The 27,973-nt window shown below is 39.1% G+C and overlaps 4 protein-coding genes across 5 annotated transcripts; 1 reads left to right on the plus strand and 3 right to left on the minus strand.

Moving 5' to 3' along the window:
• Positions 1–467: 467 nt before the first annotated feature.
• Positions 468–2,479, plus strand: LOC137825987 (uncharacterized). Its single transcript, XM_068631815.1, has 2 exons — positions 468–626; positions 1,866–2,479. The coding sequence occupies exons 1-2, from the start codon at positions 577–579 to the stop codon at positions 2,098–2,100; spliced, it is 285 nt and encodes a 94-aa protein (XP_068487916.1). The 5' UTR covers positions 468–576; the 3' UTR covers positions 2,101–2,479.
• A 1,365-nt stretch (positions 2,480–3,844) lies between these two features.
• LOC137823337 (uncharacterized) lies at positions 3,845–8,800 on the minus strand. The gene is made up of 7 exons (XM_068628427.1): positions 8,329–8,800; positions 8,115–8,250; positions 7,939–8,040; positions 6,608–6,732; positions 4,863–5,149; positions 4,700–4,784; positions 3,845–4,291 (listed from the first exon to the last, which is right to left on the minus strand). The coding sequence occupies exons 1-7, from the start codon at positions 8,443–8,445 to the stop codon at positions 3,857–3,859; spliced, it is 1,287 nt and encodes a 428-aa protein (XP_068484528.1). The 5' UTR covers positions 8,446–8,800; the 3' UTR covers positions 3,845–3,856.
• Positions 8,801–8,806: 6 nt separating this feature from the next.
• LOC137823336 (DIS3-like exonuclease 2) lies at positions 8,807–15,292 on the minus strand. 2 transcript variants are annotated; one of them, XM_068628426.1, is made up of 8 exons: positions 14,935–15,212; positions 14,565–14,660; positions 13,637–14,028; positions 13,482–13,535; positions 13,272–13,340; positions 10,484–12,745; positions 10,257–10,328; positions 8,807–9,617 (listed from the first exon to the last, which is right to left on the minus strand). In XM_068628426.1, exons 3-8 carry the CDS (start codon positions 14,000–14,002, stop codon positions 9,255–9,257), a joined length of 3,186 nt encoding a protein of 1,061 aa, XP_068484527.1. In that variant the 5' UTR covers positions 14,003–14,028; positions 14,565–14,660; positions 14,935–15,212; the 3' UTR covers positions 8,807–9,254. The 2 variants fall into 2 exon arrangements, with proteins under 2 accessions (XP_068484527.1, XP_068484526.1); XM_068628425.1 differs by having other exon boundaries at positions 14,565–15,292.
• Positions 15,293–22,209: 6,917 nt separating this feature from the next.
• LOC137825212 (uncharacterized) lies at positions 22,210–22,710 on the minus strand. The gene has a single exon (XM_068630885.1). The coding sequence runs from the start codon at positions 22,708–22,710 to the stop codon at positions 22,210–22,212; it is 501 nt and encodes a 166-aa protein (XP_068486986.1).
• Positions 22,711–27,973: the final 5,263 nt, after the last annotated feature.

Raw genomic sequence — 27,973 nt, forward strand, 5'->3', positions numbered from 1 at the left:
TAAGCCAACACTATCTTGTAAATTTGTGTCCCATTAGAAGTTGTCTCTAATGCATTAACCACCAAAACATTAACTTCTATTTTTATTGGGACGCTAAGCCCATACTAGTCCCATGTAAAGTCTCTTTTTTACTCTGTGTCACTCTTTTGAGGACTATACCATCATTATTTCTTGTAGTGTTAAGCGAGTACATGTTACAGGTTATACCATTATAAAAATAACAAAAATGCAATTACTTAATATTATAAATCAATAAGTATATTAAACATTAAATTAAATTTTAACAATAAAACAGAAAACAAATCAAATAGGAAATATTATTTTTATTAACTTTCACTTTTTCTAACATATTAAAACGGTTTGATCCAACCTTAAATAATAAATTTCCCTAGCTAAAATAAAATAAAATGTAAGTAAACTGTAATTTTGATATTTTTGTGACTGCATGTGCAAAACCGTATTTTTTTCTTACTATACCTCTCTCTTTGTACACAAAAGCAATATTCAAAATCGAAGCAAGTGAAAGGCACAGTTGTTATTCCCTTTTCCCTTCTCCGCTTATAGTTTCTGCCGAAAATGGGAGGCGAAGATAATGTAAAGCATCTTGAAGACTGCTCCGTTTCCAAGTCAGTGTCCTTTCTTCTTTATCTGTGTTTTTTGTGACAGTTTTTTCCTTTTAATGTTTACTTGAATTCATAACTTGATTAACCCATCTCACCCAATTGATGATTCTTACAAATCGTATTGGTTAATACTCGATGCCATCTTTTTGAAGACCCCATTAATAGTGAAATCAAATTTGATTTTAGAACTAGTTAGAAACTAGGAAAAGTTATGATCTTTGGGAATTAGGGATCCTAATTTGCACCCACCTTTGTTATGGGACAAATTTGTTTCCTTGAAGTGCTGAAGAAGGTAGTTTTGGACATGACATTGGAAAAGTACTTTCTTTTGTCACTTAGTTATTAAAAGGGACACTAATGATGATTTATGGTTTGATTATAAGGCAGAGTAAGCGTTTGCTTGGCATGGTTGCTCTACAAATGCTCATTTATTTTGTTAATTGCAGATATTGTTTGTTTGCTAAGTGTTTTTATCTTAACGAGTTGTCATTGTGCTTGGTGTTACTTGCAATGCAGTAACCAATGAATGTTTGACAATTCATGATGATATTGGTACTCAGGAACACCAGGAAACAAGAATATCGAGTAGACTATATGCTTCCATAAATTATGCAGTAAATAATCCAGTTGATCATTCAAAGTTCCACGAGTCACCGTGTTAATCCTCCAAAAAAAAGTCTTCAAAATTATTCTGACAATGTACAGAAAGGACACCAAGTTATCCTTTTTGGTTCGCCATTTTAGTTCTTAGGGCATATTTAATTATGTTTTAAATCTTTGAAGGAACATTTGAAATAAAAATCTCTGGAAAACTAAGTGGTGGTGACATGTGAAACCTCAGGATGCAGTTGAAGATTTACTCTAAATTTTGCTGTATTGTCTTGTCATCCAGATGGGGTTTGTTTGTGTCATCAAATCTTTGTACGCTTAAGTTAGTTGTCAGTCACTGAACAAAATTGTATCTTAGCTGATGAATTTAGTATTAACTGAAATCATGACACATTGCAATGAACTTAGTCCGTCACTTCTTAACCTCTTGCCCTCGTTTATAATTATTTGGTTTTCTAATAGGTTCTGACTTGTGAATTTGGGTAAGGTTGGTATCCTTATAATGGTTTATATTTTGCTTCTCTGGAAATCTTTCGTTTCCTTGAAGTTTAAGTTTGTTCAGTTCACAGTGACGTTTTTGTATTTTCAAAGGTGAATTTTGTTAAACTCTTGCTGAACATGGAAAGTTTGCAGTGCATTGGGCACTTGGGTGTTCTCAGTTGCAGGAGCATTGCTGGCTATTCCAGTTGGGATAAAGCGCAAATCTCTGGCACCCCTTGTATTTTTTGGCACCACGGGTACTATGTTGGATATTATCATGGGAATCACTGCTTGCGAAAGGGAACACGCTGAGCGCCAAATGAAGCTACTTGAAGCGCAAAATGCTGCTGCCGAGACTTCTTTGGGTGAAACAGAAATTGATTCATAAACTGCTATCTTGAAGTTTTCAGCATTGTCAAACTTGTTTGAGCATGATTATAACAAACTAAATGCACTTTTCTGGTAGCCACTAGTCAAACGTTCATCTAGTTGATGTATTTTGTTAGCCTTTTACAGTTTTTCCTCCAGCGGTGTTTTCAGAAGAAGGTGGATATGATGGATTTCTTTGTTAATTCATACAAATTTCAGGAATGTTTGATTACAATGTGTTTCCTATATAATGGTAATTAAAGAACACCCTTGTCAGATTCTTTTTGGGATAGCTATAGCACCCAATAAAGGATTATTTTGAGTGGCACACTGTACATCGAATAATTGGAGCAGTGTACTCCTTATTTTTTTTATCTAATAAGGTTTTACCTTGTTCATGGGCCATTGTCACAATTTTGTGCACGATAATGTAATATTGGATTGTTATATGCAAGATTTGGTAGACTAAAATACTTTTAATTTCCTTTGTGTATAGTTCTTGAAGATGCACTTCTATGAGTTCTACCCGATTGCCTATTCGATTGTGCATATCATGCTTTTTCCTGTAAAATGTTTTCACAGAATACGAGAAGCTATATTCGATTATCCTTTCTATTTATTTACTTTTCAAATTTAAAATTTTGCAAATTATATTTTAGTTCTTATGCGAAAATGATATTTGGTTCCAATCCTTAAAATGACAAAAAAACTTTATCAGTTTGTTGTAGGCAAATTATATTACTTATGCTTAATGTAAAGATTCTACCTATCTTCTAACTTTCACATTTTCGTTGAAGACAATTCATAGTATTCCTTACTTTCAGATTGATAATAGATTGAAATTTACTTAATTTAATTTTTTTTATTAGACTTTTTTTCCTAAGAAGTATAATTTTTTAATATGACTTTTTGTTTGGAAAAGTTGGGTGGTATGTTTTTTACATTGACTTCATTTTGTCTCCCCATATTTTTATGTTTGTTTTTCTCTTTTCTTTTATGCAGCTGTGGTATCAATTTTCTAATATAACTTTTTGTTTGGAAAGGTTTGGTTGTATGTTTTTTACTTGGACATCATTTGGTCTCCCATTCATTTGGTCTCCCATGTTTTTATGTTTGTTTTCTTCTACTCTTTTATGTAGTTTTCCTTGTGATGAATATGATGGTTGAACTTTGGAGTGTCTATGAAGTTCGGACACTCCTCTTAAATATAGAAAACGTATACGTAAAATGTCCAATTCAAAAAGTATTTTTATTAGATTTCTAATAATTCTAGTATGATCCTAACACAATTTAAAAAAAAATACATTAATTTTTTAAAAAATCAAACTTTATTGTATAAATTGTTATAAATAAAAAACAAATTTTTGTAAACCTGTAGTAAAAAAAACATCTTTCTGCTCCAAAAAATAATCTAAAACAATTTATATAATTCATAATTATATAATATATAGATTTGTGTTCCGATCTTTATTATCAATTTATATAATTTATAATTATATAATATATAGATTTGTGTCCTCATGTCCTACATTTTAAAAATTTTACTCTCCGTATTCTTATCCGTGTCGTATCGATGTCCGTATCGGTGTCTATGCTACCTAGGTGTCAACTTGCTTGGTATGCTTAATATGTAAATTTTTAAATAAATGAAAAAATTGGTATTAAAAACATAATATTTACAGCATAATATTTGAAACCGGGTGTGGGAGTGTTCAAGAATTTGCTGTTTGGAAGATGCGTAAGCAAATATGCAAAGTTCAGGATAGGTGAAATCATTAGGTTCCAAAACAAGGCATTGTTGCAGAAACCATTTCAAATTTTCCACTTTCGATATCTAAGCTGGGATCAACAATGATCTCAAATTTCAGAGGGCTGTTCTTTCCTTGTTTCAGCAACATTTTCAGAAGAATTAACCAGACACGGTAAAAGTTGAACTTATCAGGAAGATGCTTTTCCTCCGATTGCAAGCCCTTATCAACCTCTAACGTATTAGAACTCGGAAGTCCTTCCCCGGAGGGTCTTGGGTTAATAACAGGTCTTTCACTGGCATCGTTATCCTTGCATTCATTTCTTGGACCAAGATTTTGGTTATGGATTTCTTCTTTATAAGCTGAGTATACTCTCCCAGCCTTCATGTTCCCAAACAAGATTTCTGCAGTCCTGTTTTTAACGAGAACTGGCATGTAATCAGATTCGTCCCACAAGTATAGCTGCCAAAAATTGCATCAATAAGCAATGGTAAGCAAGTCTATAAGTTTATAAGAATAATCTAAAATGTCAATATTCATATGCATGACAAGACTTGGCTTCCCTCTTGCTATCTGATATCTTTAATTAGGAAACAAATAGTGGCACAAGACACATTCAAGTATACTTTGAAATTTATACACTTGAAAGATGCCTCAAATTTCATTGATTTGGCTATGGATAGTTTTGTTTCAAAAATAAAAAATATATGGAATTGTGAATTGTTCTTGGACAAGAAGCCATCTTTCTACATTCATATGAACTATGATTATGAAATGCAAAATAAATACAGCACATAAATTAATCCTCAAAATCTTATAAGATCTGGATGAGGAGAAACACATGAGCAAGAAGTGTGAACAAGCAATTACCATGAAGGGTCTATATATCGAGCATATTGAGTGACGACGGGTTGAACTTTTCCAACAGATCAGTGGAACAGCACTTCGCTCAAATCTGAAAGAAGGGAAGAATTATCATTCATCATAATGAAAGGCACAACAAGAAGGCTTAATTAATCATATAATCTAGTACTTTGAATCCAAGGGCGAACCACAGAGCTGGCAGCCAGTGCATATGAGATCATCCATCAACTTACTATCCTCAGTTCTGTAAACTCTCCTGCTAATGAAAACCTTCTCCTTCTTGGTATCACCAAGAGTCCTGGCGGTATGTAGTGGAACAATTTCACCAATAGATGCACAGACTATCGCCTTGCAGGATGTTGTTAGCTGAGACACTTCAATAAGTGAAAAACAGTCCCTAGGCCTTTCCTCTTCAAGCACCGTCCAGTTTCTTGGCAGATGCTCTATTTGCTGCGTCTATCACATTCAGAAGATTCATCAGTATATCTTAACTAACACCGTATGGATGAAGCGTATTGGTAGTTTATCTAAGTGAGAGAAGAAAACATGTCAATGACAATATTTTTGTTAAGGAAATTCAAATGTAAAATATGAAATGAACATGACATAATAATCTCAACTACCACCATCATTTATATATTTTGTTCAGAAGATAATTGAATTACAATGAAACCAGACCGGTATATAATACTAATGACATGTACAAACAGATGTTCCTTTTCTATGTAAAAATAAAATAAAAGGATTTGCGAGTAACTTGCCTCAGGACAACTGAGACAACTGGAGTCAAATGGATAGAATGGATAAATTTTAACTTTTTTTTACAAAAAATAGAGTATGCAAAAGCATCCCCTATAACATATGATCCTAATCAACTCGTAATATCAATAATCTGCAGCATTCCTAAATAGAATAAAAAAAAGAAATACAAAAGAGTAGGGGGCTATACCAAAACCTATTCAGGAAACAAACCTATAACGAGGTTGAAACACCTATTCCTAAAGAAATCATCTCCAACAAAACTCGGAATGTCATCCCACCACTGGTTACATTTTTCTTTTACACCGAAGCAAGGAAGCTTATCACCACAATGATAAACTTTTAATTGCATTATAGTGGATGGATTAAAAGTAAGACTATTTTTCGTTGGCCCACTTTCCAAAGCAACCGAATGTGAAAGAAAAAAAAATGTTAGATTGGCACTCAATGAGGTTTAATTTTAAAAGTAAAAGAAAAAACACTCCAGATGATTAATCACTTGGGATCTGTTAAAAATGTATTACAAAACTTCAATCCCTTCATGACTCAAAAAAATCATTTAACTCTCCATTAACCACTCTTTTTAGGATTGGATATTCAACTCGTCTATTTAAAGTATATGATATTTATTTTTTCAAAAAAGTTATAAATAAAGTTTGATATTTAGTCTCATACTCAAACACCAGATGCTGTACCAAAAACTCATCAGAGTCCAAAATTCATCCCTCAAAGACCTATGCTGAAACAATGAACATTGAACTATTTGACCCAGGGAATTGCAAAAAAGTTATTGTCCATCCAATAACAAATGGTGATCGAATCGATTGTTTTTAATTTTCATAATGTGATGGATTGATTGGATTTATGCATGAGTGAATTGGATGATTAGTTGGCAAATGGTACTCTCGTCTTACATAGCACAATCATCATATACTAGACACGAATTGGACAGACAAGTACACAGATTTGAATCCTGTAGTGTTTTTTTCTCTTTTGAATACACCTATGTGACTTAATCTTCTAATAATGAAACCAAAAACCGTAGGATACTAGGATGTTGTTTGCTAATGATACTTTTATGGTTCCATAATGTATTCTCTCACCCTTTTGATAAATTATATAATAGGGAAAACAATTACAGGGCAAAGAAAATACTTGATTGGACTGCAACTTGATGTTACAAATAGTGGATCGAGACTGCTGCACCCACTTTATGACCCTCCTAAGCTTATCCTTCGTTGTCGCCCCAACACGGCACCCTGTTACCAACTCTTCAACAGCTGCATAGAACCAATTATAAAATCAAAACCTTTTAAAGCTTAGACAAACAAATTGTATCCACATTCAAGAATTCTGCACCTCAAATAGTATCTCACATCTAAACGGGAGAGTGGAGAGTTCTAGCAAGACTAGCTGCAAACAGATGGTAAAAACTGTGCACATGTGAAGTGAGGTAACACGTGTAATTTGCAGGCTTCATTAATCATCAGCACGAGAAAAAACTTATGTAAGCAACATAAAACTTATGTTCAGTACGCTGAGTATTGTTTTGCAATCAAAATTAAACTTTCACTTCGGCAGCTCATGAAATAAAAGTTAACAGTAAAGTTACCACGGTGAACTCCAATATCAACTATAGATAAAATTAAAAACACTTCTAGCATATCCAATGGTCAACCATGGTGGTGTTGCCAGACTCACTTTTGGCCAACCCTACACTGGCACACAAGATTTAAGAACATCAAGTTTTATTTGTAATTTTGTTGAGATTTCACGTAGACTAGCTCTATGCTTAAAATTAAGGTTTAATTTACAAACTAGTTTTATAAGTTGAAGTTAGACCTTAACCCAAACTATAAAACAGTATTAGAGCATATTTTTAATGACCTTATTAAGTCACTAGTTATCACGCTTATCATAACACACTCAAAATGTGGAGATCTCACATTGATTCATGATATCACTAAAATAAAGTGAGATACAAACTTCATCTTGCAAACTAATTAAGTAGGTTTGAGTTAAAAGTCTTTACCTAAATTGAAATCCTTGAAAACTGAAAAAAGGACCAACAATCGTCTCATAATTCCCAAGAACCATTAGCAACGGTTGCTTATATAAGAATTGTTGCGTAATTGCTACATTGGTGAAACTGCACAACCATCGATTCTCAAATTTAAGAATTCCGTAAACGTCTAGCCTTTAAATGTTACGTAAGTCAAATTAGTTCTCAAATGTTTCATTTAAGCGTTTTCAAATTTGAAATACAAATGGAGTTCATTTAAGCGTTTTCAAATCCAGTGACCGTGTAAAGGTGTATTTTGCTGAGTCATGATCAGTTGCTTCGAATATATATATATATATATATATATATATATATATATATATATAAACAGACACAGATGTGCGAAGAATTGAGAATAATGAAGATAATAATCTAACCAAACAGACAAAATAACAAAGAAAGAACAGAGAAGTACAGAACAGACCCTTCGAGAGAAGAGAATGGTGAGGGTGGACCAAGGAAATCAGCGAAGACCACTGAACGGTTCTGGCCTCAACAGCGTCTCCATATTTTGCAATCTTGAAATCTGCCGCGAATAAAACAAGCGTTAGTTAACGCCGTCAAGTCAACAGATACAAGTTTGGAAGAAACGGAATTTACTCTGTAACAAGACGAGATCGCCGGCTGCTACCATGGAGCCCATGTGTTTCTGCCAAAGAGAAACTAGGAAATACGGCGTCGTATCGTCGCCGACTTCAATGTCGGTTCGGGTTATTTCTCGTTTGGAGGACTTGCACTGGTGATGAGAAAAAAAAAAGGAACGCAATTAAGTTAACAGGAAAAGAAGAGATTGAGTGGAGTACCGAGTAAGAACCTGAACGGGGAAGGAACGGTGAACGAAGACCAGAAGCTGAACGAAATCGCCGATGTGGGAAGAGGCTTTCGAGAGATCGATGAGAGGACCGAACCAGCCAAATGCTGAAGCCATCATCGACTGCGGCTATTGTTCTTCTTCTCTTCTTTTGCCGCCAAAAAAGCGGTTCACCTAATAAGAAAATGAAAAAATTCGACGCGTTTTTATTATTATTACATTTATAACTATTATGCTTAATGTAACCTGGGTAAATCTAGTGTTACATTAAAAAAATAAACTTTCTTTTTAAAATGTCTTCGAAAAACAAAAATATAATTAACGTTTATAATAACATTCTATTTACAGATAGTTACGATTGAAAAAATTATCGAAATTGTCCAAATAAAAAATAATTTAATTGAATTTCCATGATTCAGATATGAGAAATGTAACGGGAATACCAGTCAGTGTAAAAAATGATAACAATAAAGATGAAGGGTTGAACACAAAATTATTCGATTTCAACGCTGACCAAAGTCAGAAAGTAAGATACAAAAATGTTTGATAAAGCAAATGAGTAGTACAAGTGATGACCCAAAATAAAAAATTATTGGGCTGCAATCTAAAGAAAATAGAAAGGACGTATGAATCGGGTTCTGAGCCTCAATTAGAGAACCAAATACGTGCACACAGTAAGTAGATGGAACGGGCGGGCCAACAAAAACAAGCGCCAATTCCAATAGGAAAGTTCTGTTAGAAAGAGGCACTGAGGCCAAATCTATAACAGAACCTCCTGCTTTTATCTACACTCCTACACCCAAATCTCAGTTTTAAACAAGTTCATGTTCATAGTACATTGGCAAACTCAGACAATGTAATTTTCCCACCTATGTCGAACTATACACTATTATTCCACAGTAGAGCCGATCCCATTTCTTTAAAAGAAATCAACACTTGATCCCATAAAAATAGGAGCTCATATACAGCCTTACTCCAATATCAAGGGGCCCATCATCACCACCAACAGCATGAAGAGCCACTGGAATTGTTGAAAGAACATGCACTGTGAGAGGAAAAACTGAGGGATCAATTTCAGTTTCCGCTTTATTACCATCCACTTTTTTTATTACATCACTCTGGTTATACGGACAAGAAAGCAGTGCAACTTCTTCAATCGCCCTCCACTTGTTAGACCAGCCCCTCCTAAATGTACACGTATTAGTAGACATGCTAAGCACCAATGTGGATGTTGTTTCAAGCCATTCTGCAGTCAAGCCTTCAACATCATCATAATATATGCGTCGCTCAATCTGCATATGAACAATGCACAAAACAATAATAAGAATGACACCAATTACTTGAAAGAAAGCACCAAATTGCACAAGTAGAATCAAGCAAAGTCTTCATAAAATATCTACAGATCTTTTTTTATCAAGAGCAATGTATAGAATATGCAAATCCTGCATTTGATGTCTCCGAAAGATAACACGAGTAATTATGCACTTGATAGATACAATATTCCTATTTCAAGAAACTGATTCATCGTAAATCCATAGTGAAATGAACAAGGTACTTCTCTTATAGTAGAAATTGGATAAATTACAAAAAATAATAGTAGAACATTCTTATTCACTTTACATACATATGATACCAAGTACCAAGAACCAAGCCTACTTTTTCCATGATAATGTTATGTCAATAGACAAATTATTCAATTAATAGCCAACCTCTTAAAATCGTAAGTTTTCAAAACATGATGTCATCATTGCCTACAAAAGAAAACGGTTATCTTTGACAGCCATCCACACAAAACAGAGAGATTGAATAACCCATTTTCTTAGTCCTGTGATGTGTGAAAGCTACTCTACATACAAAAAGAACATATCTATTGAAGAGACACATTGACTCTATGTGCAAATTAGAACGGCATATGGTCAGAAGTCACTTACAGCTAGCTTTTGAATGTAAATTGACATGAATCTCGGGCCTAGTCCCAGAATTCTAGCTTCTGAAAATAAGACCTGCAGAATAGAAAGATAGACTTTAAGTGCAAAGGAAAATATGAAATCAAGACCTAGGCTTGAAACAAAACAAGAACAAAAAGCTTTCCCGAAAACAAAAAGCTAAGAAAGTTGCATGATGACGACTTTAAGAGAATGATTTAGAATAACTATACCTCCTTTTTCTTTAGGAGAAACCATATGTAAAGTTTATCACAGGCATCCTTAACATTTCTGCTAGCTAGCTTTCTCTCGTTGCAATGAGCAGCAATTTTTGCAAGTGCTTCAGCACCTGGAACAATATACTTCACAGCTGCAACTGATAGTGCTTCCCTGCCTTTGATGGATGCTGCAGCACTCTTATCAAAATTGATACCTGTGAAACATCTTTTCTCCACATCTATTTCCTTATAAACCTGCTTCGCATACAAATCCTCAGCCTCTATGGTAGCAAGCAATGTCCGGTGAACAATAATATCTGGATACCGACGCAGAGGTGATGTAAAATGAGTGTAAAATGGGACAGCCAAAGCATAATGACCCCATTCATTTTCACTATCTTTTAAATCTCCACTACAGAAGTAAGAAGCCAACTGCATTGGCCGAGTAGCATAAGAAATAAGTATGTAGTAAAGCACAGGATCACCCTTGAGCTTTTCCCTGATCTGCTCTAGTGAACAATGGAATTGACCAGAGGAAGTCGTGTTCAATTCAAAACCATGCTTCTGACAAAATGCCATAAACTCTCTCAGCTTTCGCATATTAGGTTCAGGATGCCTCCTTAACAATGCAGCATCAGGATAAGCTCTGCATATGACTTCAGCAGCAACTCTATTGGCCAAAAGCATAAATTCCTCAACAAGAAAATTTGAATCTTTCCTTTCAGAAAGCATACTATCATAAGGAACTCCATTTTCATCAAACAAGATAACAACTTTTGGGTTTTCAAGCCGTAGAGCCCCATCAGTAAACCTCTTGCGTTTCAAGACATTCGAAATTTCATAAAGACTCTTCAAAGACATAATAACATCGGACCATTCAAAATTTCCGTACACTCTGGGATAGCCATCTTCAGTATTGTTTAAACCTTCAAAATCAAAATCCTGGTCAATGATGTCCTGAGCATGGTCATATGAAAGCTTACAACATGAGTGTATAACAGAACGACCAATCCAACGGTCTACAACATCCCCCACATGATTTACATCCAGGAGTATAGAAACAGCAAGTCGATCCACTCCAGGACTAAGTGAACCAATATTCTCTGATAATAATGCAGGCAACATAGGTAACTTCCTTTGCAACATATAGACAGATGTTGACCTAGACTGAGCCTCACTATCTAAGGCTGTGTTAGGTAAAACAAAATATGATACATCAGCAATGTGAACACCTACTCTATAATTTCCATTAGGTAACTTCTCAATTGACAGTGCATCATCCAGATCAGTGGCAGTTGAAGGATCAATAGTAAATATGCACAAATTTCTGAGATCTATTCTACTTTGAATTTCCTTCAGTGGTACCTCCCAAGGAACACACGGAAGACAGGACAGAGCTTCAGGAGAAAATTCAGACGAACAGATTGCATTCTGAAACAAAATTGCATCTAATTGGGTCTGAATTTCATCACCTTTTCCAAATACACACAAGATGTGAGCCTCGGGAAAAGGATTTTCCTCAACCCAACCAACAATTTGTGCAGCTACCAGATCCTTTTCAATTGTCATGTCACCACTTTTCAACCTTTGCATAATGCACTTGGGTAATTTTCTAACAAGAAGCATCATATTAGGAAACTTTGGATCAGTTGGTATCATCTGGATGTAATCATTATCAGAAACCAAATTATTATTCTTCTTGACGTCCTTTTTGGTTATGTCCTTGTAACAAGCCCACTGCTTCACATTAAGATGACCGACAATACCCTCCCGACGAGGCGATCTCTCAATAATAGAGACCACCCTGCCAGTTGGTCTTTTAGAAGGGACAGAATTAACCAACAAACACATCTTTTCCACAGCATTAACTACTTCACTTTGTCCACTACAAGAATTGTTCCTTAAGGAATCAGGAGTAGCATAGTGATGTCCATTAATGCTGTCCCGGTTGGCTATTCCAAGTAGATCTAAATGGTTAGTAGAAACCTGGGAGGTATTATCCTCGCAGACAATTCTTTTTCCAGTCAAAGAATCATTTCTATAGGATATGGAGTTTTGAACAGCATCCTCCTTGTTTTGAACAGGATAGCTTCTGTAATGGGCAGACCCATGATCAGCATCTACCTTATGTTTCCCTTTACTATCCACTTCATTATCTTCTGTAAAAAGGTTGCAACCTTCCGGTGTTGAAGTGTTGTTACAAGACACATTTGGCCCTTTCATTTTTGTCCACAATGGCAAGGGATCAATCTTAACTGCAACAATATCACCTTCCACCTACACAGAACAATCATTAGATATATATCATACAGCAATACAAGGCATAACAAGACAATTTCTGTTATAATATCAACTATAAAAGAAACAATGCAACTAAATCTAAAATCCATGGAATTAGAAATGAAAATTACAATTGTCCAATATAAAGGAGAGAATTACTTCAATCACACATGACCAAAAATTATAATTACTAAACATCTTAGAGAATTGCTTCAGATCCACCATCCACTCCATAAGCCAGTACACACAAGTAACAAAGGCCTTATTTTATTAGGTGAGGTCAACTACATGGGAGAAGACACATTAACAGATATATTCTAGGTAGGTAATTACATCAATCCATGCAAAAGATAATATATGAATATCAGAAAATCTTAACGAATGGACACAAAAATGTATAAGCAAATGACCCAGAAAAAAGCAGAATAATAACTCACAGTGATTTGTATGTGATCATTAGAAAACAAAAAAAGAGGCAGTTTTCCATTAAAAACATTGGAAATATAACAACATTCATACTTACAGCTCTATTCTGGGCTGGAATCCCATTAATCAGAACGTCAGTTGGCACTCCATCAATTTTGCAGTAGGCCTACAAATCCATAGAAGATTTTAAACATCAATAAGCACCAGGTAACTGCAAAGTATATCTTAAATTACCTCCACTCCCACTCCCATAAACAACAAACAAAAATACCAACAAAACACAGCAAGATATAAGTTAGAGAAAAACCTCAACTCGATTGTGAGCATTGACATGAAAGAGAGCTTTAAAAACATCGCCCTTCTGCAAGCCAGAAGAAATTAACCAAATGTTATTTTCATAACAATGGTAGCCATATTAAATTGTGTGGAGACATGTGAGTAAAATAATACCATGTTACTAACCTCTAATGCCTTCTCAACAACCTCTAAAGACAAGTGTGGACTAAAATAACTTTTCTGGCCACAAATCCGAATTGGACCACAAGGGACTGAGTCCTTGTTTTTACTAATTCCCGCCGACCCTCTGCAACCAGCGGGCTCAGAAAATGATTTAGAATTAACTCCTCCGCCATAGATAGGCACAATTCGCAAATCACAAGATTCCACTTGCTCATTGATATGCATGGGGGGCATTGATGTAAAAGCGACATTAAATGCATTGGATAATCCTTGCTCATTAGGAGAACCCACATTGACCTGCTTCAGTGAACCCTCCAAGGATGTGGATACATGTGTAGGTGTTTCAATTTTCCCTGAATCTGGCAACATGCCCTGGGCCTCGTTCGCTTCAGATGCTATCAAATAACAGAAAAAAAACACCAAGAATCACACAAGAGAAAAACTGAAGACTTCATTTTTTTCGCATTTACCAGACACACAAAAAAGCCTCCTCAAACCATTTCGCCTCAATTATTAATCTAAAAACTTCAAGTTTAAGAAAAATAAACAGTTGATCACCGTAGCAGGTAAACCAAACCACCATGATACATTTTTCATTGATTAAAATAATCAAAAACCATACCCAACAAAGGAAACAGTAGCAGTAATAAAGACAAGACCCACCCGAAAACATAGGAACCATTGGTAAAGAACTGCGATCGGTGTTACAATCAAGAACATATAAATCGGCACACCCTTTCTTTTTCGCTTTGACTTGTCATAAACAGGACAAACACACAATACCAACTTCAACACACACAGAACCGTGTTCACATAATCCACAATACCCATAATCAACACAATAAAAAAATTGAATTTTGTCTTCCGGGCAAGAAAGAAAAATCTCCAACATCTCCACAATAATTTTAAAAAAATAATGAAATTACAGTACCTGAAGTGGAGGAAGGGTTTTGCTTGGATCGACGATTGGATCGGCGCTTCTTCTTCTTCTCCTTTTCAGCGTCGTCCGACCTCTCGACCAAGGATCCTTCAACCACGGTCCTCATAATTGTCGAAATTAAAAAGATGGGAAAAAAATCCTTTCTTGAAATAAAATAAAGGAAAAGGAAATTGAGGAAAAGGAAATTGAGGGAAACGAAAGGAATGAAGATTGAAGAAGAGGAAAACTAAGCTAGAAGAAAGAGGTCTTCCGTTTTTTGGAAAAAAATAAAATGGGAAGAACCCGAGAGAAAGGAATGAAAGAAAAACAAAAGAGAAAGAGGAAGAAGGGGTGGAGTGACAGATAGGGTTTTAAGGTTTACCTAAGAAACCGAAGCTTGTTATTGATTAGAAAAAGAGGAAAGAATGAAGAAGAGTAGAAGAGAAGGAGAAGGAGAGAGAGAGAAAGAGGTGGGTATGGTATGATGAGGTTGAAAACGACGTTATGATTGGTCGGCGGGGACAATGGGCGCCGACTCTCCTTTTCTTTCTCTCTCACTCTTTTCTTCCCAAATCCTCTCTCTCTCCACTTCTTTCTTTGTTTTTTCTTCTCTCTTCCATTACCTGCTTCCTACTCCACTTCAATATCACCTTCTGATCTTCTTTTTCTCTTTTTCTCTTTTTCTCTTTTTCTTCACCCAATAATCCTGAGGTGGGTAATACGAAACGTTTAATTAATGCAGGAATGTAATAAAGATACACCTTCAAGTAAAGATATTCAACTCCTGAATTAATGGTTAAATATATTTTACGTTTAATAAATTTATTTTTGTTTTTAAGTCTAAATTTAATATTTTTATTAAAATAAATTATTATCAATATTTATTTTAATAATTGTATTCTTGTCGGTTGACTTGTTCGCCAGTTGACTGATGACAAGTTCTAATTCCGTCTATCTTTTCACGAATCCGTCATATCTCTTGCTGCTCTGGAATGTGGCTCCGTTGAAACAGAGAGGTTCCTACCTGTTGATTGTACTCCAACAATCAGTCAGGGCGTATAAGAATAAAAAAGTAACAAATTTCAGTCTTAGAAACAGCGTACCTTATCCTGGGGACTCAAGTCCCTTTTATAGCTTACCTTTTGCAACTGCTTTCCATCACGATAATCTAATCATAATTGAAAGCATACTCAACAGGAAAATATTCTGCTCAAGGGCAGACTCTCACGGTGCTGCAACCGAACAAAATCTTTCCTCCAGAGAGTGCATAAAATAATAACAGAATAACCATCAGGTTGTCAACTTAAGTACCAGCATCAGGAGTCCAATTTGTTTACGTAAGCACCCTCAACGTGGCGATACGCTTCTTCTCATCATACATGCAACATAACCCTACGTGCCCTAAAACACATGGGCTTAGGTTTAAAAAGAAAGTATTTACTTAAGTTAGACCCCATGCGCACTAAGCACACCCCTAGGTCCATAATTACCCCTCGCCAGCCGCCTAGGCCTTATGCACAAAGGATTACCTGAATTATACAAAAATGGACTTATACATATATTTTGGGCCCAATTACATGGCCCGCTATCCTGGCCCAAGAGCCGAGTTGACTTGCCTGTGATAGGTGTTGAGGTCCGACCACTAAGCGCTGAGTTCTAAGCGCTTTGGTCCAGTACACAAGCCCGCAGTCTCGAGCTGAGCTTGCTTCAGCAAAGGGACTACTTGCACGCCCTTGGTGGCTTACGTCTCCTTCTCGTAGTGGCGGGTGTGGTGCAACACACGAAGCGTCTTTGAGATGACATCTCACCATACTCCATCACGAGCGTACATGTGGCCTTTCATCAACGGTTGGAAGGAATTGTCACTTGCTCTTCCCAACATCGTTTTACTTAACGTTGAAAAATCCTCAGCGTTTCTCAATGTTTCATTTCTCCTTTACGAAGCTTTTGCGTCTCTCTCAGACTCTTTGCACCTCCTTCCTCAATCTTGGAAACCTCATCACCTCGACTCGTTCTCTGAACACAGGTACCTCCTTCCACTCAACTCATGACTATGTTCTGGCATCATTGTCAGATTGACGCTTTCATTATGACCATATCGCCTGGGCTGAGACTGTTTTGTATTCATTCTTTTCTAATTATGTTGATTGTTATTCCTACTAGCTTCATCGTTTTTCTTGAATCTGAAATGCGTGTTGTTTTCATTGCCTGAATGTGTGTCTGCATTTGCTTGTTGTTTTATGTTCTAGATACTTTGTATGATGGATTACCAAACCATGTACCCCTGGAAACCTGAGAACCTTCTAGAGGAAACCTCCATATACACCTCTCATGATCAAATAGTGATTTACACGAAAAGCGAATGCCCCAAGAAGTGTATTTTTGGTAGGGAAAACGACAGAGGCCTTAAGTTAGTGCCATGTAGAGAGGACGAGCCAGTCTGTTGCGATGAGTCCTCGAACCCTGATGGTCCATTTTTCTATTTTTTATACCACTGTATTTAAGAAAGTTCTCCTTCGCTTTTGATATGAATCCAAATAGAAATGACAATAAAATTGGGAATTTAGGGTTACGGAACGAAATAAATTCAAAACAGTAACATTAGAAACATGGATAAAGGAAGGCGCCACAAACAAAGTTTGATAAGCCTAAGAATGATCACCACAAGAATCGGTGGATTCTTGATAAGATCGCAAGATGCAGGGAAAAACCCTAGCAGAGAAACACTCTCTAAAATTGTCAAAATATTCGTTTTTCCTATTCTGAGTTCCAATAGTGTATAAATTACAAGATTAGCTAGAGGTCTTTTCTTGTTTGTAAGAAAATAAGACGAAACTACAATCCTTATATTTCAAGAAGGATCATTTGCCCCAAAATATTAGCCACCTTGTGCTGTAAAGTCTCTTAGGCCTTTTTAAGCCCTCCTCTTGTCATGGGTCTGGGATGGCTTGGTCAAGTTCCTCCTCACTATGCCCTTTGGTTTGGATGTCCTCATCAGCTTTGCCTTGTATAATTTTGAAAAAGAGCTCCTTACCGAAATCAACATTGTCCCAGCTACATCCAAATAATTGGGCATTTGTTCGGGGTTTCTCCATTCTTTGCACACATTTTGGTCTTTTGCCATCTGTGAAAGTCTTCTTATATTTCTTTAAGGCCAAGCGTTTGGGCTGCCAATTGTGGGTTTCATTTAATGGAATGGTTGGGAAAGCATTGTTCTCGCTCTTCCAGCAATCGTATAAAAGCTTCAAAGGCAAGTTTTTGAAGGTGCGCTGCAACAAGAGGGACCCAACTCTTCTATATGGGTTCACCTTATACTGGACTCAGAAATTGACCTTCCAGGGTGCTCGATGCCTGGAGAGCATGTCGCAGAGGGACCAGGAAGTGTGCCACTTCTTCTCCAACCTGAAGGTGGTTTTTGATACTACCACTCTCATAAGTCAAGCGTTCTCCTAAGGGGACTAAAAGCGTACATTGGTATCTTTCCTTCTTTTACTCTTACTGATGCTGACTTGCTAATTTGTTTGCTAAACTTCCCTTGTTTTTCTCGCAGACAATATGTTGGGTAAGCTCAACAAGAAGGACTTGGCAGCTAGAGTTAAGAAGATGAAGGCAGATGCCCAAGCACTCCCCACTAAGGACCTTAAGCTAGAATTTGTTGTCGACGCCGCCCCTGCTCCTACTGAAGATGAGGAGACCTATTATGGGTCGTTCTTCAAAAGGAGACGAAAGACCACCACTGAACCCTCTGAGCTTTCCATCTCAGATGGGCATGCTCCTTTACAATAAGCTCCGCCACCAAGCCCTCCTCCTCTTGGTGACATGGTAGTGGTGCAGGAAGGTGAGGGCACAAACACTCAGGAGGAAGGGTTGTGGGATCCTAACTTGGATGCTCCTTCCTTCTTCCTTGAGAAGGTTTTACTACCCACTAAGACCAAGGAAAAGTTGGTTGGCCTCGAGGAAGATCACTTGGTAGAGCAGGCTCTAGTTACGAACTGTCTAGCTATATCCAAGCTGAGGGAGTGGAAAGGGTCGGCTGAGAAGAAGTCCCATGAGGTCACTGAGCTCCTACAACAGGTTGGAGGCCTCAAGCAAAAAATGTCAAAGCTTCATGAATAACTCCAACGATCGCAACAAGAAGCTAAGGCTCTCCTGACTGAGAAGTCCAAGGAAACTTTATTATCTGACAAGAATGCGAGGCTCCAATCTAAGGTGGATAGGCTAAAGGAGAAGCTGGCTCAAAAGGACGAAAAGCTAGTTCAGAAGGCTGAGGAACTAGTGAAAGATAAGGAAGCCCTCATCGATGACGCTGCTAACTCATACATGGCGGGCTTTGAAGACGTCGTTGCCCAAGCCTCAGGAATCTATCCTGGGATGGACTTCTCCCAACTCGACTTAGGCAAGATGGTGGCGGACAGGCAACTTGTAGATGAGTAGCATTTCTTGTAACCAGCCGCCCTTCGTGGCCTTCTAAACAATTTTAAACTTTCTAATATCTTGTATGTATTAACACATTAATTTACTTATTTAACTCTTTTAGTTTCGGCACACCTCGACTAGTATATTAACAATGCATGCCTTGGTGAAAAACGACTAGCATAAGCTTATCATCTAGTAGTAATATAACTAACTACCTAAACAACATAATGCACCAACCAAGTATGGGAAATTACAATGCTCTGGTAGAGCTAACCTGTGGATGATTCATACCCCCTGGCCGCAAAGAACGTCTTACTCGTTCAAACGTTAATTGATCATGTGAGCAAGAATCAGGCCTCTCGATCTTGTTGAACAAGACTCACATGCTTAGAAAGACCACCCACTTTCTGAGTGCAAATTTCCCCAGCATTGAGGATGACTTGAGTATCTGACTTGGGTGCTAATCTCCACACCAAGTTTACTCTTAAGTAATTGCCTTTATTTGCCTGGAGTATCTGACTTGGGTGTTGGCTTACATACCAAGTCTACTTTTCACACCTTCGTGGTACACTGCTACCCCGCAAGGTTAACCTTAGCTTTTCCTACAAAGTGCCCAAGCTCGGGTGGTTTCACCAACGCCGAGGTGGTTCGCATTACTGACCATAGATAAACAATTTCCTCAGGGCGCCTACTCGAGTATTCTGACCGAGTGACCTTACCTGTCTTTAGCTACACATTCTTAGTTATAGCTAATCACAACTTAGTACGTCTGGGCCAAGAATCTTACTGAGAAGAGAGCGTACTACCTCATGGTGGATACTTAGGGTGCATGAACTCATAGTCTTACCAAGACAGGTCATCTTCCCTAATTTAAGCCGAACTATCTTAGTTACGATAAACAAAAATTTAGGATACCTGAACTCAGAATCTTACTAAGACAAGGTCGACCCACCTCATAGTACATGCTCAGGACACCTCATAGTACAGGTCGTCTTCCCTGACTTAAGCCAAACAATCTTAGTTATGGCTAAACGTGATTCTGGGCTCCTGAACTCAGAATCTTACTGAGAAAAATTCGTCCCATCTGAATCATTATGAACTTTAGAACACCTGAACTTGGAATATTACCAAGAAAAAGTCGTCCTACCTGGGCTTAAATAATCACAACTTCAGAATGTCTGAACTTGGAATTTTACCGAGCTAACTTTTTACTGAGAGTATCTGATTCGGGTGTTGGCTTACACACCAAGTCAATTTTTTCAATGTTAGGGTAGGTTGACTTACCTACCCTCAGCGGTCAAACAGTCTTAATCCAATTTTGGGTGCCTAAACTAAGAGTCTTACTGAAAAGAGGTTATACCATCTGAATTATGCAGGCTTTGAGACACCTAATATTGGAATCTTTCCAAGGGCACAATTTCTTTCGCTTTAGAGTTTATGACTTGGGTGTTGGCTTACACCGAGTCAACTCTTCGATGTTGAGGTAGGTTGGCTTACCTGCCCTCAGTAAAACAGCCTTAAGCCAATTCTGGGTGTCCGGGCTCAAAATCTTACTCAGAAGAGGCTTCCCCATCTAAATTTTACAAACTTCAAGGCACCTAAACTTAGAATCTTACCAAGGAAATAGGTTGCCTCGTTCAATATTCTCGTGAGTAGTTATACACACATGGCGCTTACTAGGATAATTCACCGGCCAAGTCGCCTTATCGTGCGCCAACAAATAATTTTGATAACTCATCTTTCAATAGCAGTTTTTCATGGGGCGACCTCATTAAAAAACCATCATAAAGGAAAAAAATTGCCCCTTAATTATTTGAATTGTTCATAAAACATTGATAAAAATATATCAACTAAAATAAAACTTGAGGTTAGCCCCATTCCCCGTTCGAGGTATAGCTCCACCCTCCAGAGTTTCAAGCATGTAGGCTCCGTTTCCAAGCACCTCCACCACGCGGAATGGGTCAGTCCATTTGGGAGACAACTTATTCTCTAGCTGATAAGGATGAGCCTTTCGCATTACTAAGTCAGCGACCTGGAACTTCCGAGCTCTTAGCTTGGACTTTTGCTTCAGCTCCACCCTTCTCTTCAAAGCTTCAGCTTTGACACGTGATTGCTCTCACACCTCGTCGAGTAGGTCTAGGTTTACCTTCTTCCCTTCATTAGATTCTTCTATCACGAAGTTCTGGAATCGCGGCGAGCTCTCTTGAATCTCCACGGGTATCATGACATCTGACCCATACACCAAACTGAAGGGCGTCTCCTTCGTGGTGGATTAAGTAGTGGTGTAGTAGGCCCACAAGATTCGAGGCACCTCTTTCGCTCAGGTCCCCTTAGCCTTCTCCAACCTCCTCTTTAAACTTATGAGCAAGACTCTATTGGCAGACTCGACCTGACCATTCGTCTGAGGATGCTCCACCGAGGCAAACACCTGTTTAATCTCGAGCTCTATGCACAACTTGCACAACTGTTGACTTGCAAACTGAGTACAATTATCAGACACCAAGTGTCTTGGAATACCGAAACGGAAAACAATGTTCCTCCCCACGAAGTGTTGGACCTTATGGGCGGTTATCTTCGTAATTGGTTCTGCTTCTATCCACTTGGTGAAGTACTCAATCGCCACCACGAGATACTTCATTTGACGAATTGCCAAAGGGAAAGGACCCAAGATGTCTATTCCCCAAGTATGGAAAGGCCAAGGGCTATGTATTGATCGCAACTCCTCGGGAGGTGAGTGATGCCAATCAGCATGCTTTTGACACTGCTTGCATCATTATGCATACCTCATGCATTCCTCCCTCATAGTTGGCCAATAGTACCTAACTCGAACGACCTTCAAGGAGAGAGCTCGCCCTCTGACGTGGCTTCCACAAATGCCTTCATGGAGTTTTGCCATGACACGAGTACACTGATTCCCACTTACACAGGTGAGGATAGGATAAGTGTAGCCATGGTGAAACAACTTTCCGTCAACTAGGGTGTACCTTCCTGCGTTCCTTTTGACCGTCTTTGCCTTTGCGGGTCCTACCGGGAGTATACCATTAACAAGATAGCGTTGGTATGGCGTCATCCAGGTTTCCACTACGTTGACCTGTAAGACCTCCAACGACTCCTCTCCCGACAAGCCATAAATGCTTATCTAGGGCACCTTCAACGTTTTTTGTGTCAATGACCGGTGCCTCCTGACCTCCAAGGTCTCTACATGACTGACCTCTGTTGCTCCATCTGTAATGGTCCTGGGTTACTTTAGGGTTTCTTGGATAACTGACCTTTGTCGACCTTCCTTGCCTGAGCTCGCCAGCTTGGCCAATAGGTATGCTCGGGCATTTTGCTCCCTTGGAACATGCACCAGCTCGAAGATGGGAAAAGTTTCCCTCAAAAGTGTAAGATACCACAAGTATAAGGCCATTTGTGGATCTTTGGCCTGATACTCACGTGTGACTTTCCTGGTTATTAGCAACGAGTCACTTTTTACCAACAAACTTCGAACGCCCAATTCTTTGGCCAGCAGCATCCCAACTACCAGGGCTTCATACTCAGCCTGGTTATTGTTGGCCTTGAAGGCAAATCTAAGGGCCTGCTCAATCAGCAGCTCGTTAGGTCCTTCCAGAATAATCCCAACACCGCTACCTTGCTGATTAGAGGATTCGTCCACGGAAGGACCCACTAAAAGTCTCCACCATCCACCTGGGTGGCTTCTGAGGATAGCTCTATCAGACAACTCGACTACCCAGCGCACCATCTAACCTGCTACATTGGGCTTTGGAGGACCTTCTGGATTGGCAGATCGATCATTACGATCACAGTGAAACTCTGAAAATAGTGTCAGAGTCACTGAGCTGCAAACACCACTGCCAAAACTTCCTTTTTGATGGTTTGATATCGTACCTCTGGCCTTGTAGCACCTTGCTCACAAAGTATATAGGCCTCTGAGCTTGATCTTGTTCTTGCACAATGATTGAGTTGATTGCCCGATCTGTAACTGTAAAATAGAGACGAAGGGGAGTACCTGGTAGCGGCTTACAAAGGACAAGCGGGCTGGCTAGCTACTCCTTCAACTTGAGGAACGCCTCTTCACACTCGTGAGTCCATGTGAAGCGGTTGTTCTTCTTCAAACATTGGAAGTAAGGGAACCCTTTATCTCCTCCTACTGATAGGAACCTAGACAGGGCGACCATACGCCCAATTAGTTGTTGTACTTCCTCCACAGTGGCGGGGCTCCTCATCCCTATGATTGCTGCACATTTGTCCGGGTTCGCTTCTATCCCCCGTTCAATGAGCAAGAACCCTAGGAACTTCCCTGTGTCTACCCCAAACACACACTTCTATGGGTTTAACTTTAGATTGTACTTAGCTATTGTAGTGAATAACTCTTCCAGATCAGCGACGTGATGATCCCTTTCTCCCGAGGTGACGACCATGTCATCCACATATGCTTGTACATTTCGTCCAATCATGGGGGCGAGAATCTTATCCATCAACCTCTGATAGGTGGTGTCGGCGTTCTTCAACCCAAAAGGCATGACTTTATAACAATAGCTGGAGAGCTCCGTCATGAATGCAGTCACGGGGTGAAGGCGGATCTGATTGTACCCTGAGAACGCGTCTAAGAAGCTCAGAAGTCGGTAACCTGAAGCATTGTCCACCAAGGAATTAATGTTGGGCAGCGAATATGAATCCTTGAGACATGCCTTATTCAGGTTTGTAAAGTCAATGCACATTATCCAACTTTTGTTTGCCTTCTTTACCAATACCACGTTTGCCAACCACTTAGGGTACTGGATTTCCCTTATGCGGCCAACTTTCAAGAGCTTTTGGGTTTCCTCTTTGACGACTACGTCTCTCTTCATTGAACTTCCTCCTCCTCTGTATCACTGGCTTGACCTTCTCATCCATAGTGAGTATATGACATAAGAAGTCAAGATCTATGTCGGGCATGTCTGCAGAAGACCATGCAAAGGCATTCATGTGCCTTGCTATCACTTCGGCGATCTGGTCTTGCATCTCTCGACCTAGTAATGAATTGAGCTTGAACTTCTTCCCTTCAATCTTCTTTTCCTGAACCTCACCAGCAGGCCCAGGTCGTCTCTCGTTGGTGTCTTCCACTTGGGTGGTCATCTCTGGCCCCCGTGCTTGGGTGGTGACCATACACACTCCCTTTCTGCCTTTCAGGCTATTCTCGTAGCACTTTCTCGCTGCCTTTTGGTCAGACTTGATGACGATCACCCCTCCGGGCAACTTCATATTCATGTGCCTCGTCGAGGCCACCACGCCTAACTTGTTCAAGGAGGGCCTACCCAAAAGCAAATTATAGGCTGAAACAACATTGACCACTAAATACCTTATATTGATCATGCGTGATGAAACGCCATCTGAGAAGGTCGTTTTTCGGCTCAATGTGTCCCCACACCTCCACCATGTCTCTAGCGAAGCCAAACAAACAGTCGTCATACGGTCTCAACTAGTCAGGTGATAACTATAGGTTATTAAACGTTATTCAAAACATCGCATCAACCGAGCTCCCCTGGTCAATGAGAACTTAGTGTACTCTTCTTCCCACGGTAACAACGGAGACCACTACTGGATCATCCTCTTGTGGGACCACGTTTTCCAAATCAGCTATTGTAAAGCAGAGGTTGGGTTCGGCTGGCTGGTCAGACTCCTGAGCCTTTACTATCATCATCTCCCTCGTAAACTTCTTACGCTTGGAGGCGAAACACTCTCCTCCTGAAAATCTTCCTGAGATGGTGTTCAGCTCGCCGTGGACTGGCACCTCATATCCCTGGTCTGCTGAAGGGATTTCTTTCTTCGACCCTCCTGGGTCCCTTCCAAATATTCCTTCAAAAATCCATCTTTTATCAAGCCCGCTAACTACTAGCCTAGGGCTATACAGTGCTCCGCGTCATGCCTGAAACCTTTATGGAACTCGCACCAGATCTCCTTGCGTAACCCCAAGTTCCTATTCGATTTCGGAGGGAACCTTAGCTTATCTGCCATTCCTGGCATACCCAACAAATCCTTGTAAGTCATCCGGAACTTTGGCCGGAAGGGCAAATCGTCTCTCGCCTTCGTCCTAGGTTGGCTCTTCCTGGACGCATAGGGTGTTTGTCGTGCGTCTGACCTCTTCTCGGTCGTGGCTTCATGGAGCCTCAAAGGCTCAGCTCGACTGCCTTCTTTGGGCTTGACTTGCCTTGGGTGCATGCTATTGTGCTTCACTGATACGACCTCTTCTACGGCGATATGAGCGACAACTCATCGTCGTATCTCCCCAAATTTCCTTGTTTGATTTCCGATTAGTGAGTCGCTGAACGACCCTGACATAATCCACTGCCCAAAGGTGTGGACCATCAAGGCCTCGTCCTGGGTCTGAAGCTTCACTGCGAACGCCCCAAACCTGTTCAAAAAATCCTTCAGAGGCTCTCCCTGTCTTTGTTTTATGCCAAAAAGGTCGAAAGAGACTGGTGGTTGGGCTTGATTGAAAATGAATTGTTCCCTGAACAATCCAGAAAACTGATCGAAAGAGGTTATGTGGCCATCAGGAAGGCCAACAAACCACTGTAATGTCGTGCTTGTGAACGTACCCATGAATATCTTGCAATGCATAACATCTGGTCCTCCCGAGATCATCATCTGGGCGTTGAATGTTGTAAGATTGGTCTCCAGGTCTTCTACACCTGTAAACACAATCTTGGGCGTTATGAAATTAGTTGGTATGATAGGGTCCATGATCGCCTTTGAAAATCGTATGGGGTGAGCCCATAGTTGAGCGATCGAGCCTCGTTCTCCTGCAGAGCATTCGTCGAACTGTTGTAGACTCCTACGCAATTCATCATATCATCATTAGTCTTGCGTAGCTCGTCATTGCTTGCTCGAGACACATCTATTTCTGCTATCAACTGGTCTTGCCTGAGCAGTTGCTCAGCTCGAACTTTCGCCATGAATCTCTCCTGTTCAGCCTTGGATGTCGTCATTGCTTCCTGGAGAGCACTCACAGTTTCCATAAGTTGTTGTATGGTGGGGTTGTCATTCCCTTTAGATCCTAATGGGCCTTGCCTTGTATTCCTCCTCACGTCTAGGATCTCGAGCATGACTGCCGGTGGGATCTGGTTTTATCGGGCCCCACGGTAGGCGTCAAATGTTCTTGTTGGTTGACTTGCTCGCCGGTTGACTCTGATGACAAACTCTAGCTCCGTTTGTCTCTTCACGAATCTATCCTATCTCTTGCTGCTCTGGAACGTGGCTCCGTTAAAATAGAGGGGGCCCTACCTATTGATTGCACTCCAACGATCAAGTCAATACAGGGCGTATAAGAATCAATAAGTGACAAGTTTTAGTCTTAGAAATAGTGTACCTTAACCTGGGGGCTCAAGCCCCTTTTATAGCTTACCTCTTGCAACAACTTTCCATCACGAGAATATAATCTCAACTGAAAGCACACTCAACAAGAACATATTCTGTTTAAGGGCACACTCTCATGGTGCTGCAACCGAACGAAATCTTTCCCCCAGGGAGTGCATAAAATAATAACAAAATAACCACCAGGGTACCAACTCATGTACCAAAATCAAGGGTCCAATCTGTTTACGTAAGCACCATCAACATGGCGCTACGCTCCTTCTCATCATAAATGCAACCTAACCTTACGTGCCCTAAAACACATGAGCTTAGGTTTATAAAGAAAGTATTTACTTAAGTTAGACCCCATGCACACTAAGCGCACCTCTAGATCCATAATTACCCCTCGCCAGCCGCCTAGGCCTTATACACGAAGGATTACCTAAATTATACAAAAATGGACTTATACATATATTTGGGGCCTAATTACATGGCCCGCTATCCTAGCCCAAGAGTCGATCTAACCTGCCTATGACAGGTGCCGAAGTCCGACCATGGAGCGTTGAGTTCTGAGCGCTCTTGTCCAGTACAATAACAAATGAATTTTTTACGATGAGTTAAAATATTTTTATTATTAATATCACAATTTTTATAGTATGTTTGGATAGAAAGTTTTAAGAAATGTAATTTTGTTATAAAATTTGAAATATTTTATAATAAATTGCATTGTTTGGATAAGTAATTTAAAAAAAAATACAAATTTTAAATAATTTTAAATTTTGTATATAATATATAAAAGTGAAGTTCTTCGTGTTTAGGGTTTAACAGAAATGGGTCGAACAAAAAAGCATTGCAACACAAACTGCCAAGGGAAAAAGGGTAAGAATGGACTCCAATTCTCCTGAACCACCATCAAGAAATAGGTTTTGGAACAAAGAAAAACAAAGAAGATATGAAGAAACCAAGAATTGGGCCTTCATTACAAAGAGAAGAGTGCAGTTGCAACCCGAGCAGTATGATCTATTTTTAAATGGGTTGCAAAGAAGAAACTGGATGAGGCTAGCATAACCCTTAAGTAAGTATGATCTTGAGATAGTACATGAATTTTATGTTAATGCTAGGACAGGAGGTGAAGGAACTCAAGAAATGAGGTCAAGAGTTAGAGACAAACGGGTGCCCTTTTATAGGGACTATATCAGTGCTTTTATGGAAGATCCATTGCAACTGAGAGGTGATGATGATTGCACTTATCACCAGATGAAGGCTAGAACTTATGGCTTTAATGATGATGAAGTGGATAGAGAAATCTGTTTAGCTAAGCCCAACAGGGAAATCATGGACAATTTAAAAAAAAAACATATGAAGACCTTATCTCAAGTTTGGATGGTATTCATGTTAGCTAACATGGTGCCCATTGGTCATGCGTCAGACTTGAATATTCCCTGGTGTCATCTTCTCTATTACCTCTTAAAAGAAGATTATTTTGTTAATGTTGCTAAAATTATTTGTTTTGAGATATATAAATTTGTTAGATTAGAAGTTAATTAAATAATCAAAAGGCCAAAGGTTCCTTGGGGTTCCTTGCTTTGATAACTACTTTATGTGCAGCTCAAGGGGTTGAGGTAAACCAACAACAAAAAACATATCAGCCATTGATTTGAAATTTATTG

The sequence above is a fragment of the Phaseolus vulgaris genome, chromosome 8 (genome assembly GCF_000499845.2).
Source record: "Phaseolus vulgaris cultivar G19833 chromosome 8, P. vulgaris v2.0, whole genome shotgun sequence".
Lineage (NCBI taxonomy): Eukaryota > Viridiplantae > Streptophyta > Magnoliopsida > Fabales > Fabaceae > Phaseolus > Phaseolus vulgaris.